This window comes from Schistocerca nitens, chromosome 1 (assembly GCF_023898315.1).
Source record: "Schistocerca nitens isolate TAMUIC-IGC-003100 chromosome 1, iqSchNite1.1, whole genome shotgun sequence".
Classification (NCBI taxonomy): domain Eukaryota; kingdom Metazoa; phylum Arthropoda; class Insecta; order Orthoptera; family Acrididae; genus Schistocerca; species Schistocerca nitens.
Genome location: NC_064614.1, coordinates 188,333,108 through 188,350,313, shown reverse-complemented (window position 1 = coordinate 188,350,313; position 17,206 = coordinate 188,333,108). Strand labels below are relative to the sequence as shown.

General features: G+C 44.6%; 1 protein-coding gene across 1 annotated transcript; it reads right to left on the bottom strand.

Moving 5' to 3' along the window:
- Positions 1–243: 243 nt before the first annotated feature.
- LOC126234933 (uncharacterized) lies at positions 244–16,036 on the bottom strand. Its single transcript, XM_049943676.1, has 4 exons — positions 15,964–16,036; positions 6,804–6,905; positions 4,907–5,087; positions 244–315 (listed from the first exon to the last, which is right to left on the bottom strand). The coding sequence occupies exons 1-4, from the start codon at positions 16,025–16,027 to the stop codon at positions 300–302; spliced, it is 363 nt and encodes a 120-aa protein (XP_049799633.1). The 5' UTR covers positions 16,028–16,036; the 3' UTR covers positions 244–299.
- Positions 16,037–17,206: the final 1,170 nt, after the last annotated feature.

The window sequence follows — 17,206 nt, the reverse complement described above, 5'->3', positions numbered from 1 at the left end:
TCAGAGGTTCGAGTCCTCCCTCGGGCGTGTGTGTGTGTGTGTGTGTGTGTGTGTGTGTGTGTGTGTGTTGTCCTTAGCGTAAGTTAGTTTAAGTTAGATTAAGTAATATGTAAGCTTAGGGACGGATGACCTCAGCAGTTTCGTCCCATCAGACCTTACCACAATTTCTCAAATTCTGGAAGTAAATATAACGAATATATCTATTTCACCAGGAAAATATGAGTATAACACGATGTACTTTTTCATCCTTTTATTTAAGTCTTGTAATACAATGTATAAAAATGGTAGAACGGTTGCATTCACTTCTTGCGGCCACTGAAACAAACGAAGTAAGACATTAATCACTTGTAGAAATTTTAAGAATTCTTCAAAAGTCTAAATTCTTGAAAAATTATGTAGTTTCCTTCCTTGAAGTTTCCAAATCTGTGAACTGACACGTCTATACGTTTTATGACAATGTACTGTCTAATTATAGCTAGCTCCAGTTTCAAAATGCTGTAAGAAATAACTGCTGCCTGGAATGACGTCAAAATTGAGCGGATTATTATCGAAGAGTAGGGAAATGCTTTGGCAACAAAATAACGATTAACGAACATTTTCTCACCAGATGACACTGTAAGCGTCATGAAATAATTTCTCTCGCCGACAAATGACAACTAAACCGCAATACGACGACTATGATGTGAGGTGCTCATTAGTTAATTCTACAGTGCAGTGCAATGTGCGTGACTACACAAGTTTGGCATTGAACTGTTGCGGCACTGTTAGCTTGGTAAGCACATCCACCACGGCAGGGTGATACCACATTGGATCGGTCTTTAGGCGTCCAGAGGCCAAGAACCGCAGAAAGCTCAGGAATGAAATCGGTTTTAACTGTGTTGAGACTGGGGCAAGACATGTTCAAAATGCTGTCCACCGTTTTCTGCCATAAGCCGAAATCGAGAAACAGCGTGTTCCACAACAGATCGGAGTGTCTCAGGGATCACGTTCGGAAAGCGTTGTGCAGTGCGTTGCCTGCAGTTCAGCTACGTTTCTAGTCGGAGCTGTGAACACAGTATTTTTCGATAACAACACAGCCAAAACTCACACGCATTAAGATCAGGTGATTTGGACGGCCATGCTGTAAGGAAATGACGTTTCCAGACTGTCCCTGAAGCAACTACTTCACTGGCTGTGCAATGGGCGAACGAGCGCATCTTGCTTAAAAATGACCCTACACATACATCCGCGCTGCTGAGGGCTTGGAATAACGTTTGTACGCAAAAGACTCTCATAGCGTTTATCAGTTGCGGTATAGGTAACAGGACACACAGATCCACCTCATCGACCACATATGGCCCTTCTATAAACAATGGCGTCAGCCCGCACCACACAGTTACTTTTGCAGAATGAAGGGGTGCCGGATGATGTGGGAGCGGATTTTTCATTGCCCATTTCTGCATTTCTATAGAGGTACTGACATGTATTTGATGATGGAAAGAGGCTTCCTCTGTTCATAAAAAGTTCAATGGATGTACGTTTTTCACTTCCAAGCGAGGGAGAAATTCTAGAGCAAAGGTTTGCGTTCCTGGTAGATCGGCATGAAGCAGTTCCTGAACATAGTTAATTTTGTGTGGATAGCAATCCAAGATATTTTGTAGAATTGTAAGCACCGTGCTCGCAGTCTTGTTCAAAATTCTGCCAGTCCCCTGTGCACTGAAGTTTTGCTTATAACTATTCGAACCCTTCTGCGTTCCTGTGGACACATCCTCTACTGATGTCTGATCTATTGTTTCTTTCCCTCTGCCACGGTTCACTTCCAAAGAAACCGTCTTTTCGAATTTTGCAATTTCTCCAGACCCTTGGTCGACATCGGACTAACGTTTTTTTTTTCCCCTACCACTCAGTGTCCGAAACTTCTGCAGAGCTACTGACATACAGTCACCGTTCTTGCAAAAGATTGTGACCAGCAGCGCGGGATCCTGCATTGAAACAGACATGACGAGCGTCTCAGGAGCAAATCTCAGACGCAAACTGAGGAACAACGGTGTACCGCGCATCTTTTATTTTACATATTCTTCCGCTTACAGTGCCACTTAGTGGAAAAATTTTCGTTATTTTTTCCCATACTCTTTCACCCTTCTCTTATGATATTCCGTTCAAAAAAAAAAGTCTCTGAGCACTATGGGACTCAACTGCTGAGGTCATAAGTCCCCTAGCACTTAGAACTACTTAAACCTAACTAACCTAAGGACATCGCACACATCCGTGCCCGAGGCAGGATTCGAACCTGCGACCGTAGTGGTTGCGCGGTTCCAGACTGTAGTGCCTAGAACCGCTCGGCCACTGGGGCCGGCTATTCCGTTCAAAGTTTGGCGTCATTCTGAGTAGTGATTCGTTTTTTACAGTTTTCTGAAACTGGAGCTTTAATTATAATTGCCCCGTATATCATATTAAAAAAACTTTTGTACTGAAAGGCATAAGAAAAATGCAGTAAGATGTGTGCGTCCGCAAAGACCATAACCGAAAAAGAAAGAAGGATTGCCTTCAAGAGTGTGGCCAACTAAACCAGCAAGAGAGAATATGAAATGGACGTACACAGTTTATGGCATACATATAGTAAATTTAATTACAAATGTATGAAAATTGTCCTACTTTGTAAATGAAATTGAAGTTTTCTTCTGTAACTGCAGTAATATTTGTCGTTAGTGTGCATATCATTCTACAAAGATAACAGTGAAACCATATAGTGGTTAACGTGTATCAATTATGGAGGGCTAAATAGTCATGCAACCAAACTAAAGAACGAGCAAGCTTACAGAACATTTAATTCATGTTAGTCATCGTAATCGGAGACAGGCATCCGCTTCATGATTTGATAGTTATTACTTAGTGGTCGAATATCCTTGCTATCGCCGGGGAAGCCAATTAACCATACGAGAAGAAGTCGAGGTAGATACAAAAACATGCCACGTATTGAGACGTCTGCAACGACTTCAGCGGTACAAGAGGGAGCCGTGGAGGGCAAAAATGTCTAGTGAAGGCAGAAATTTGTATTTATACAACAAATAATTGAGAACGTTGGGTGTAAGTTGTAGTTTGTGATAAAGGCAATGGCAGCGCAGAGGAAATAGTGGCTGGTTGGAAAAAAAAATCTTTTTTGTTGTACTGTACATTTCTTTGTAGCACTGAAAATTATGTCGACTTAATTTAATTCGAATCTAATGCTTGCTTCATGGCGTCCAATTTTTACACAGAGAAAAGTGAATCACATTCAAACAAGACAGCTCTACAATCAGGTGACAAAAGTTATGGGATACCTGCTAATATCGCGTCTGACCTCCTTTTTCCCGGCGTAGTAAAAGTGGTATGGACTCAACAAATAGCTCTAACTCCCCTGCAGAAATGTTGTCAAAGTGTTGCCGGTGCGGCACAGTGTGGACGAACTGACCTCTCGATTATGCCTCATAAATGTTTGACGGTATTCATGTCGGGCGATTTTGGGTGACCATATCATTCGTTCGAATTGTCCAGAATGTTCTGACATGGTGCGTTGTCATTCATAAAAATTCCATCGTTGTTTGGGAACATGAAATCCATGAAGGGCTGAAAATGGTCAGCAAGTAGCCGAGCATAACAATTCCCAGTCGACGATCGGTTTAATTGGACCAGAGGACCCAGATCATTCCATGTAAACATATACCACACCAATGTGGAGCCACCAACAGCTTGAACAATAGTGGCTTGTTGGCAGTTGAGTCAATGGCTTCAAATGAGAAGCGATGCCGGCGATGTCGTGCTATTAGCAAAGACGCTCGCGTCGGTCGTCCGCTGCCGTAGCTCATTGACGCCAAATTTCGCCACCACTGTCCTAACGGATACATTCGTTTTACGTCCCACATTGATTCCTGCGTTTATTTCACGCAGCATTGCTTGTCTGTTAGCACTGACTGCTCTACGCAAACGCCGCTGCTCTCGGTCGTTAAATGAATGCCGTCGGCCACTGCATTGTCCGTGGTGAGAGGTAATGCCTCAAATTTGGTACTCTCGGCACACTCTTCACAGCGTGTATATCGGAATATTGAATTCCCTATGATTTCCGACAGGAAATGTCCCATGCGTCTAGTTCCAACTACCGTTCCGTGTTCAAAGTCTGTTACATCCCGTACTACGGCCATAATCACGCCGAAACTTTTTCACCGTAAATCACCTGAGTAAAAGTGACAGCTCCACCAATGCACTGCCTTTGACACCTCATGTACGTGTTTCTACAGCCATTACGTGTATATCTCTATTGTCACCTTTGTGTATTTTTCCTAAATTGCGTTGCCCAGAATTAACTCCAACGCCCGTCAGTGTAGTCCAGATGTAAATAATACACTATTGCCAGAATGAGAATTTCACTCTGCAGCGGAGTGTGCGCTGATGTGAAGCTTTCTGGCAGATTAAAATTGTGTGCCGGACCGGGACTCGAACTCGGGACCTTTGCCTTTCGCGGGCAAGTGCTCTACCATCTTTTTTTATTTTATGTTTTTTATTGTTGATCGTTGTGTTTGGTCGTTGCGGACGTCACATGACATCCATTAAAGTTCGTTTGTTGATCATTCCACTCAGTTTTTTATTACAGATGCCAACCAGCTCTCTGACCGAACACGCTGAGCTACCGTGGCCGGCGCCATCTGAGCTACCCAAGCACGACTGACAACCAGTCCTCACGGCTTCAGTTCTGCCAGTAGCTCGTCTACTACTTTCCAAACTTCACAGAAGCTCTTCTGCGAACATTGCATAACTATCACTCGTGGAAGAAAGGTTCCGAGTTCGAGTCTCGGTCCGTCACACAGTTTTAATCTGCCAGAAAGTTTCAGTATACTGTTGATCCAGGGCCAGCACGCATAACACTAGTAGACTGTGTGCCATTGATACTTACTATGTTCCGGAAGACGCAGTGCCGGTGGAGGTTGACTGGGCGCTGCTGTAGCCTCCGCCCCCGCCACCGCCCCCGCATCTGCCGGTTCCACAGCCATCATTCCGGATCGGTACATAGCCGCAGCTGCTACAGCCGTAGCCGCCACCCTTTTTGCTGCGTCTCACGCGAAGCGCGGCTATGCCTGTAGAAACACGAAGCGTCGCTGCTATCAGCTTTGACATAGGATTAGTCAAAAAGATACCGACATTGTTACACAACACAGCAAATCACATTAATGAGACGACCGCCTGTGTTCAACGGCAACGTGCTGTAACCACTCGCAGACGGCACGTGGCAGCACATGTAGTGTCGTTTGTGTATAGTGTGTCCGGGGGACTCGGAAAACAGTGCAGTCGTTGTCGTAATACGGAAACCGAGGGATTTGTCTTACGTTTAGAAGGACATGATCATTAGCTTTAGGAGCAAGGGTCGAACGTTTCTGGAACGGCTAATTTTGAGTCGCCATGGTTAAAGTACACAGCGCATGGCAAAATGGTGCTATCCAAAACCGGTGCCAAGATAGATATGGTTCACCATGGGCAGTAGGTGAGAGGAGGGACAACGGGTGCAGAGATCTACTCGGGCGAATAGGGGTGCAGATGTTGAACACGTGACCGCCCAAATGGACCGATGGGCTGGCAACAGTGCCTACTCAATGACCGTTCAGTGTATGGGCCTCCGCAACAGGCACCTGTTTCATTGATTGACGCTGACTGCTGTTCATCGCCACGCCAGTACCGCAACAGCACCTCCACTAAGGGCTCCTTCGGACAGATGGCCGTTGGCGCGTACGGCGTGAAACGTCTGGGCCGAAGGAGGGAGCGTTATGGTCTGGGGAAAGTTTTGTGGCATTCCCTGGGTGATCTCATCATTCTGGAAGGCTCAATGGATCACCAACAACAGTGTGCAGCTATCCTTGTGGACCATGTCCGCCGCTACCTGCAGTTTTTTCTTCCTCAGGACGATGGCATCTTCCAGCAGGACAATGCAATGTGTTGCACAGCTTACAGTGTATGTGCGTGGTTCGAAAAGCACCAGGAAGAGTTTAACCTACTCCCTTGGTCACCAAACTCGCCGGAATTAAACCCCGTCAAGTATTCGTGGGACCACCTCGATCGGGCTCGTCGCTTCGTGGATCGTCAACCGAGAAATTTAATTCAGTTGGGCGCAGCCCTGGAGTCGAAATGTCTCCACATACCTGTCGGTACCTTCCAGAACCTCACTGAGTCCTTTTCTGCACGTCTCGCAGCAGTCCGGCGATCCAGAGGATATTCAGGCTTTGGGACAGATAGTCACACTAATGTAACTGGACTGTGTATATGGAAATGAAAGGCGAATACATCTATCAAAGTCTGGACAGATTAAATCACTTGAAATATTGGTAAATGGTATGATATTAAACAACAAGAGAACAGAAAGAAATGGGGTAAAAAACGTGCTGCACAGAACAGGTAAAAACCTGTATTAGTAAGAAAATAAAGATTGATGTGAAAAATTCATGGACAGAATTAATTTGATAACTTGAGCAATAATAGAAGATAAGGTAAAGTCTGTTATGTATAAGGTTATTAAGCAAGACGGGTGCAGGAAACTTGCAAAGGTGAACAGGACAAGGCTTGAGATAGATGGAACATACTACAACAATTAATCACCTCTAATGATACGTCCACTGAGAATGAGTAATTAATCTTCTTCATATTTTTTCGATGTCTATTTTACTCACTACAATAATACGTGGAATGACTGTGTGTTACTTCAGATAAATAGTTTTGTAATCTTTGACTGAGAGCAATACTGGATGCGTTTACAAGCAGCAGGAAAATCCAGCTGTGTCCCACGCAAGCGTACACCAACTGACCTCCAACAGCTATAGAAGGTTTTCCAATGGGTGACTCAATGTCCGCTGAAGTTTCATCCTGCAAAGCCACTGCATCCTCATGGACTTCCGTCGGGGCAGCGCCTGGAACAACAATCATCCACGGCCATTTCAATTTTTTAAAATAGTACCCGAATATTTTCTATTATCAGCGCCGCAAAGCATCGATGTATTTACAGAATGGCACCTTGGAAACCACTATAAGCTGCTGTAATGTGTATATGTGTATTTGTATATGGAAAACGAGTTTTGGTCAAGAAATTATCTTTAAGTCACAGATAAACATTAAATCAGGTTAAAACAAGGTTACTGAGCGTCAAAGACAGTGTGTTTCTAACGTCTAGGAGTGATATATCACATCACGGGGAACAATTTTTATTAGATAAAAATTGTTCACGGATGCTTACTGGCGACTCTAGGCGTTCTTTGGTATTAGTTATGCCCCTGATAAGTGAGAGAGCTACCGCACAACCAGCTTAATAGCTCGTACATCCAAGAATAATACACAGAAGAATGAAAAAGAAAACTGAGAATGTGTTAGACGACGATCAATTTGGGTTTTGGAAAGGTAAAGGCACCAGAGTGGCAATTTCGATGTAGTGGTTGATAATTCAAGGGTTGCCCAGAAAGTAAGCACCGCATTTTTTCTTCAACAATTCCTTATCGAACATAATGAGAATTACACACACGAAAGAATGGTGTTTAATCTACACACCCTATTTTTCCACGTAATCTGCATCCCGTTCTATGGCCCTCCTCCAGCGCAAAACAAGGGTGTGTATGCCCTGCCGGTACCAGTCCTTGTACTGATGGTGGAGCGAGTGTTTCACTGTATGGGTCATCTCCTCAACGTCGTCGGAACGTCTTCCACGAATGGCATCCTTCAATGGCCCAAACAAGTGGAAGCTTGCTGCAACATGTCAGGTGTGACAGCCGTGGATGGTCTCCCCGACCGCTGCAAATCGTGGAGCTCCGCCGAACCGCCTTCTGGTGACCTCACCCTCCGTGCCCAGCGACTAACTGTACTTCTGTCGATAGCAAGTGCTCCATAGACTTTGCACAAGGGTTTGTGAATATTCCCACAGTTTCTTTCTCTGCAATGAGAAAGTCGATGACGGCGCGTTGCTTGTAACGTACATCACCTACAGACTCCATTTTGAAACTGTCCTACAGCTACGCTATCTCTCGGAAGTGACGGTAACGACGGAAATGTGGCGCTCTCACTTTGGAGACTCCATATAACACCTATGTAACGTTTCGCATTCGTAGCACTGTTTTCGGATGAGAAAAAAAAATGCACTGCATTACTTTCTGGGCAACCCTCGTGCAAGTAAAACTAAAGTAAAACCAAAACACATTCATAGGATTTGTCGACCTACAAAAAGCATTCGACTGTGTCAAAAGGTGCAAGATTGAAATTCTGAAAAAAATATGGGTAAGCTATAGGGGAAGACGGGTAATACATAGTGTGCACAAGAGCCAATAGGGCACGAAGTACTAGGATTAAAAAGGCTTTAAGATAGGAACGTAGTATTTCTCCCCTGCTGTTCAATTTGTACATCGAAGAAGCAATCACAGAAAGAAAAGAGAGGTTCAAGAGTGGAATCAAAATTCACGGTGAAAGGATATCAAAATCAAGATTCGCTGATGACTTAGCTTTCCTCAGTAGAGATTGGCACAAGAGAAGAATTCGTGGCTGGCCGCATGGCCGCATCAAACCTGTCAGAAGACCGACTCGAAAAAAAACAAAAATAAATAAATAAATAAAATAAAAAATCCAAGGGAGAGAGGTGACAGATCTCAGGCACATTGCATCATATGTGCGCAATGTATGTTGTCTATAATCCAGTCACCTGCTCCCCGTGAAAGGTATTTGCCCGAGGAAAACTGGAGTATCTGATTCGCTTCTAAAATGTCTTCGTCAGAGCAGAGATACTCATTCTTAAGCTTTTCTTTTTGAAAATCACTCTATCATTTTACTGGAATAGGTAGTACCCAGCACATTCAGTTAGAAGAACCTGCCAGTCCGGTGAAATCTCGTCCTGCGGCCTTGAATCCCAAACAACGCATAGCGCCATTGGGAAAAATTTTGTTTCTAACGAAAGTTGTTGCCTGAGACATGATTTATCACCCCTTTGCGTTCGATGCAAAGACTTTGAAACACTCTGCATATAATTATTATCAAGGGCAGCTGCAACTGATAATAATTACGTATTAGACGCCAAAGAACCGTCCTTTACTCTGACGCAATGCTAACCCCTGTCTTGATGATAGCCGCTCGCCCTTAACAGGTTGTCCGTGAAGGAATACGCAACCTAACAGATTTCCGTGATATTGTGTACTGTGTTTAAAAGTTCAGAATCATTTGAAATGAGGTGACCCGGTAACTGTGTTGATACACGGCAACAAGTTTTCGTTTTCATCACAACAACACCAGTTACCTTCTCTTCTTGTTTTAAGCATCATATCTGAGAGATGGCTCTCATTCGGTGAGTGGATAAGATTTCAGTCTTATTCACTATGTAACTACAATCAGCTGCGCTGGACTAGTTGGCTCACAGAGGCGTGACATTTACGCCTTAACAGCCTGCTTATTCAGACTGATGTCCTGCCACAAGGACAACTTTACAGACAGCTTCAGCTTCACTTTACGACACATAAAATACCAGGGGTGCTCTCCCATAAATCTTCACTAAAGTGGATTCATGGTAGCACATTAACTTATACACACCTGGAAATGGAAAAAAGAACACATTGACACCGGTGTGTCAGACCCACCATACTTGCTCCGGACACTGCGAGAGGGCTGTACAAGCAATGATCACACGCACGGCACAGCGGACACACCAGGAACCGCGGTGTTGGCCGTCGAATGGCGCTAGCTGCGCAGCATTTGTGCACCGCCGCCGTCAGTGTCAGCCAGTTTGCCGTGGCATACGGAGCTCCATCGCAGTCTTTAACACTGGTAGCATGCCGCGACAGCGTGGACGTGAACCGTATGTGCAGTTGACGGACTTTGAGCGAGGGCGTATAGTGGGCATGCGGGAGGCCGGGTGGACGTACCGCCGAATTGCTCAACACGTGGGGCGTGAGGTCTCCACAGTACATCGATGTTGTCGCCAATGGTCGGCGGAAGGTGCACGTGCCCGTCGACCTGGGACCGGACCGCAGCGACGCACGGATGCACGCCAAGACCGTAGGACCCTACGCAGTGCCGTAGGGGACCGCACCGCCACTTCCCAGCAAATTAGGGACACTGTTGCTCCTGGGGTATCGGCGAGGACTATTCGCAACCGTCTCCATGAAGCTGGGCTACGGTCCCGCACACCGTTAGGCCGTCTTCCGCTCACGCCCCAACATCGTGCAGCCCGCCTCCAGTGGTGTCGCGACAGGCGTGAATGGAGGGACGAATGGAGACGTGTCATCTTCAGCGATGAGAGTCGCTTCTGCCTTGGTGCCAATGATGGTCGTATGCGTGTTTGGTGCCGTGCAGGTGAGCGCCACAATCAGGACTGCATACGACCGAGGCACACAGGGCCAACACCCGGCATCATGGTGTGGGGAGCGATCTCCTACACTGGCCGTACACCACTGGTGATCGTCGAGGGGACACTGAATAGTGCACGGTACATCCAAACCGTCACCGAACCCATCGTTCTACCATTCCTAGACCGGCAAGGGAACTTGCTGTTCCAACAAGACAATGCACGTCCGCATGTATCCCGTGCCACCCAACGTGCTCTAGAAGGTGTAGGTCAACTACCCTGGCCAGCAAGATCTCCGGATCTGTCCCCCATTGAGCATGTTTGGGACTGGATGAAGCGTCGTCTCACGCGGTCTGCACGTCCAGCACGAACGCTGGTCCAACTGAGGCGCCAGGTGGAAATGGCATGGGAAGCCGTTCCACAGGACTACATCCAGCATCTCTACGATCGTCTCCATGGGAGAATAGCAGCCTGCATTGCTGCGAAAGGTGGATATACACCGTACTAGTGCCGACATTGTGCATGCTCTGTTGCCTGTGTCTATGTGCCTGTGGTTCTGTCAGTGTGATCATGTGATGTATCTGACCCCAGGAATGTGTCAATAAAGTTTCCCCTTCCTGGGACAATGAATTCACGGTGTTATTATTTCAATTTCCAGGAGTGTAAATAATGTGTTCGTATCTCAAAAGTGAAGAGTGATAATTATATGTGGTGGTCATCCATCAAATATCTTGTGGGGGGGGGGGGGGGGGGGACGTGCCTCATCAAGGGGTCACAGTTGGACAAGAATATTAACATCAACAGCTACAACACTATAAGAAAAAAATTCTTTCGTTAGTCATAACCTAAGCTGTCAATAACCCAGAAATGTTTCAATATGCAGCCTCAATAAAACAAAAGTTCTTATAGTATCAAATCAAATTTTAAATCTCATTTCAAATAGTTCTTTACTTTTGTGATGTCTATTTCAAAAATCTTTAAATTAAAAGAGGAGCGGAATATGGAGTACAGAACACAAAAATTTCACTGTACTCCTACATTTCAGTTTGTTTCACTTGCGGCATGAGTAGCGACACTGGCTAATATGTTAATTTTCTTGAAATTTCATGCACTCTGCTCATTAGTTATTTGTGAGAGTCTAGCATGTAGCCGTAAACAGAAACACATAATGCTAAGGTAGCCAGTAAACAGATCCCCATTGCCGACAAAGGAAAAAATACGAGCGTATGGAATACCAGACACTGTTTCTAGAAGAGTTTCTAGAAAACAGAAACTGAACGGAAAGACGTGGGAATGTTATAGGACCACTATATATATATATATATGGTGGTCCATTAATAGTGACCGGGAAAAATATCTCACGAAATAAGCATCAAACGAAAAAACTACAAAGAACGAAACTTCTCTAGCTTGAAGGGGGAAACCAGATGGCGCTGTGGTTGGCCCGCTAGATGGCGCTGCCATAGGTCAAACGGATACCAAATGCGTTTTTTATTTAGGAACCCCCATTTTTTATTACATTTTCGCGTAGTACGTAAAGAAATATGAATGTTTTAGTTGGACCACTTTTTTCGCTTTGTAATAGATGGCGCTGTAATAGTCACAAACGTATAAGTACGTGGTATCACGTAACATTCCGCCAGTGCGGACGGTATTTGCTTCGTGATACATCACTCGTGTTAAAATGGGCCGTCTACCAATTGCGGAGAAGGTCGATATCGTGTTGATTTATGGCTATTGTGATCACAATTCCCAACGGGCGTATGCTATGTATGCTGCTCGGCATCCTGGACGACATCATCCAAGTGTCCGGACCGTTCGCCGGATAGTAACGGTATTTAAGTAAACAGAAAGTGTTCAGTCACATGTGAAACGTCAACCACGACCATATTTCTATGCACCAGGAATCGCATGGCGACGACTTTGAACGTCGTGTACAGTTCTGCCACTTGGCACAAGAGAAATTACGGGACGACGACAGATTTGTTGCACGCGTTCTATTTAGCGACGAAGCGTCATTCACCAACAGCGGTAACGTAAACCACGATAATATGCACTATTGGACAGCGGAAAATCCACGATCGCTGCGACAAATGGAACTTCAGAGACCTTGGCGGGTTAATGTATGTCGCGGCATTATGGGAGGAAGGATAATTGGCCCCCATTTTAAAGATGGCAATCTAAATGGTGCTATGTACGCTGATTTCCTACGTAATGTTCTACCGATGTTACTACAAGATGTTTCACTGCATGACAGTATGGCGATGTACTTCCAACATTATGGATGTCCGGCATATAGCTCGCGTGCGGTTGAAGCGGTATTGAATAGCATATTTCATGACAAGGGGATTGGTCGTCGAAGCACCATAACATGGCCCGCACGTTCACCGGATCTGACGTCTCCGGATTTCTTTCTGTGGGGAAAGTTGTAGGATATTTACTATCGTGATCCATCGACAACGCCTGACAACATGCGTCAGCGCATTGTCAATGCATGTGCGAACATTACGGAAGGCGAACTATTCGCTGTTGAGAGGAATGTCGTTACGCTTATTGCCAAATGCATTTAGGTTGACGGATATCATTTCGAGCATTTATTGCATTAATGTGGTATTTACAGGCAATCACGCTGTAACAGCATGCGTTCTCAGAAATGATAAGTTCACAAAGGTACACGTATAACACTAGAACAACGTAAATAAAATTTTCAAACGTACGTACGTTCTGTAGTTTAATTTAAGAAACCTACCTGTTACCAACTTTTAGTCTAAAATTGTTAACCATATGTTTGTGACTATTACAGCGCCATGTATCACAAAGCAGAAAAAGTGGTCCAACTAAAACATTCATATTTCTTTACGTACTACACGAATATGTAATAAAAATGGAGGTTCCTATTTTAAAAAAAGCAGTTGATATCCGTTTGACCTATGGCAGCGCCATCTAGCGGGCCAACCATAGCGCCATCTGGTTTCCCCCTTCAAGCTAGACAAGTTTCATTCTTTGTAGTTTTTTCGTTTGGCGCTTATTTCGTGAGATATTTGGCCCGGTCACGATCAATGGACCCTTGTGTATAGTTGACTTAATAGATAACGTCGAAGTTTCAATGAGGCTTTTCGTGGATGATGCTATTGTATACAATGAAGCCTCGACGCTAGAAAATTGTTGCGAAATGCAGGAAGGCCTGCAGAGAATCAACGCTTGGTTCAGGGAGTGGCAGCTGTTCCTCAGCATAAACAAGTGTAATGTATTGCAAATACACAAAGCGAAAGATCCTTTACTGTATGATTATACTACTGCAGAACAATTCCTGGAAGCAGTCAGTTGCATAAAACACGTAGAAGACTCCGTACCGAGCGAAGTGGGAACGACCACATTAGAATAATCGAGAGTAAGGTAAGTGGCAGACTCGGATTCATTGGAAAAATCCTCAGGTAAGGTGGTCCATCTACAAAGTAAGTAGCTTACGAACACTCGTTCGACCAATACTTGAGTGCTGCTCGTCACTATTTAACCCTCACCAGATAGGACTGACTGGAGAGATACCGAAGATCCAAATAAGAGCGGTGCATTTCGCTACAAGTTCATTTAGTAAGAGCGAACGTGTCACAGAGATGCCCAGTCAATTCTAGCGGAGCGGCGTTCCTGTGTCACGTTATGGTCTACTGTTATAGTACCGAAAACGTACATTTCTAGAAAACGCAACCAATATTTTTCTTCCTCTTACATACATCTCTCCAGAGGACCACGAAGATAAAATTTGAGAGATTCGAGCTCACACGGAGGCTTACAAGCTATCGTCCTTTCCGCGAATCGTACGCGACTGGAACAGGAAAAGGGGGAAACGAAATTCTTACACAAAGCATCTTCCGCCACCGCCCGTAAGGTGGCTTGGGACTATAGATGGAGATGTAAACTTGATAGTTCTACAGAAGATCGACAGAATTAATAAAAGTGATAAATGGAACACTAAATTAACTGACTAAAAGAAACAAAAGAACACAAAACGCTGTTTGCACTCAGTGGAGATTAAAGCTCTACCGCTGGGTCACCTTTACATTCACAGTCATTTTATAGCGTTTTAAATGCACGTGTAGGTCTGTATATAAATTTCAGATCGTTGTTACAGTAAATTTGGTTCGTGGTACTACCATGTCTTCCTTTGCTTTAAAAAGTAATGTAAGACTTTGGTGTATCAACAAAGGAAGGAAAGAACGTTAGTGTTAGCACGGTTAGGGTAGGAGAAGGAAGAAAATTTGTTGTTCCCTTTCAAAGAAACCATCCTGGTATTTGCCTTAAACGGTTTAGGGAAATCACGTAAACCATAAATCTGATCTGACGGGGGTTTGAACCGTCACTCTCCAAAATGCGAAGACAGTGTCAGATATTAGTAATACCGACAATTTGCAGTATTTCTGCTTGACCTGACAACGCTGTCTCCCTAGTCCACGCCACAGGTTTTCCGTCTTGGGGCAAAATCACTTTTGTTCTATGTTCGACAACACTGTACAGCCGGCGAAAACAAGCACACCGCAAAGCTCCAGTGACAACAAAGGTTTGGATTTCGATCCGTCTCGGCGCAGGATTCTTCTAAGCATATGGTTTGTTCACCTACCTCTTTTTTCAAACTTTTAATCCTTATCAAATGAGCGAGTGAAGTAGCGCAGTGGTTATCACACTGGACTCGCATTCGGGAAGACGACACTTCAATCCCGGCTCCGGCCATACTGATTTAGGTTTTCCGTGATTTCCCTAAATCGCTCCAGGCTAATGCCAGGATGGTTCCTTTGATAGGGTACGGCCGACTTCCTTCCCCACCCTTCCCTAATCCGATGAGACCGATGACCTCGCTGTCTGGTCTCCTCCCCCAAATAATCCAACCCCAACCCTTATCAAAGCAATTAACATTACTTTTATGAATACTGTTAGTGTCTTGTTCCGTTTTATTTCGAGAGTGGTAAGTCTAACCTAGCGAAATGAACGTATCCGACTCCAGTAGTCTCAGGGCCTCTCTCCAACGCCCCCACATCCTGCAAGAAGCTACGCTACTCTGTTTTTCGCCCTTCTATTCAGTCACAGGCCATAGTACTGCCCATTTCCCAATGCCAGCAACGGATAAAGACCACTCAGCTCTTTGTTAGGTCACGCGACTGCTGCAGTAACCCAGGTCAGATCATGACGCTCCAGAACCTTCACAAAACACACACCTTTTGTGTGATATTCTACTTTTAAGGGGATGTACATTTTGACATAGTAGCAAATGGAGTTTCGGTCTATAAACTATTTTCAACAATACAAAATTTAAAGTCACTGCTCCAATAAACTTCAAGTGACCGGTTAGATTGCTAATTCAACAAACCGATCAAAGTGGTGCAATGATAAACACAAAGGAATCGCGTTCTGGAGAAGTGGGATTGATATGCACGCCAAGGCATTCTGGTGTAACACTGTCGAGAATTCAACAAAAGTCTCAAGGCGAAAACTGAAATGGGTCCTTCAACAAATCTACTTCCATTCTCATTTCTCAGCCTATATTATCTGAGTTGGTTTTTTCGCCTCTGATAGTACTCGTACGTGCGCTCAATGACAACTCCATCTAATCACGTTGTTGTTAATTGGACTCAAGACGGATGCAGTGCGTGCCAGTAGATACTTACCTGTGTGGACAACCAACAGGACGAAAAGCGTTGCGGTGAGACCAATCCACAGGTACCTGTTCATCGCGCTGGTCACTGGACAACTGCGTTCTTCCGCGTCTCTGGACGGACTTTTTATACAGTGCAGCCTCTCCTGCTGGTTGTTGCCAAAGGCATTTTCCGGAGCAGCCTCTTGTTAACATCACGTGCTTCTATGATGATGGGTTGATGTCTGCCAGTTCGTGGCCTTGACATGCTCTCTCTTGCATAGGAGATGCAATTTACGTACAACGTAGTTGTTCTCCGTATCGTGACCTTGGTAAAATTAAGATCGCTTACTTTTTCTGACGATTTCACAAATAAATTTTGAACTGATCTATGCTGATAATCATCTGATATATACCGTGCAATTTGGATTTCGTTGTTTTTCCCATCTCTCTCTATATGGCTCTTGTGACGCACTCGCTGTTCTGTGGTAGGGAAGCGCATTACGCCTCAACTGCATCCGATGCCTCTATTTTGCGGAATAACAGTCATTAGCGTAGAAGCTACTAATCATAGCTGTCAAGTATTCCTCCAAACGTAGGTTACAACATGATGCAATACGCTTTTCCCTCTGCAGTCCGTATTTTATCTCTACTGAGGATGATAAAGAGAAGGCTGAAATACTGAACTCCGTATTTCGAAATCGTTTCACAACATAAGATCGTAAACGGTACAAACTTTCATTAATCATAGCATTAATGCAGAAATAACATTTTGGCCTAATGGGATTGAGGGATTAACGCTCTTTGAACGCATGAAAAATTGATTCTTCCTTAATTTTTGTTTCAAGTAAACTAAAAACTAAATCTAAACCTGATGGTATATAGCTTTCTTCCTTACAATTTTGTCTTTACGAAAGCTGTTTTTTCCTCGTCGGACGCTCACTGTAACCTCTGCGCTAGGTGGAAGAACCTTGCCCTCATCTCGTGGTCGTGCGGTAGCGTTCTCGCTTCCCACGCCCGGGTTCCCGGGTTCGATTCCCGGCGGGGTCAGGGATTTTCTCTGCCTCGTGATGGCTGGGTGTTGTGTGCTGTCCTTAGGTTAGTTAGGTTTAAGTAGTTCTAAGTTCTAGGGGACTTATGACCACAGCAGTTGAGTCCCATAGTGCTCAGAGCCATTTTTGGAAGAACCTTTCACCGCCTGAACATTGGTAATCGGTGGGAATCCCCAAAAATCTCCAATTGGACCTATAACAAAATCATTTCCTAAGTCATTCCCC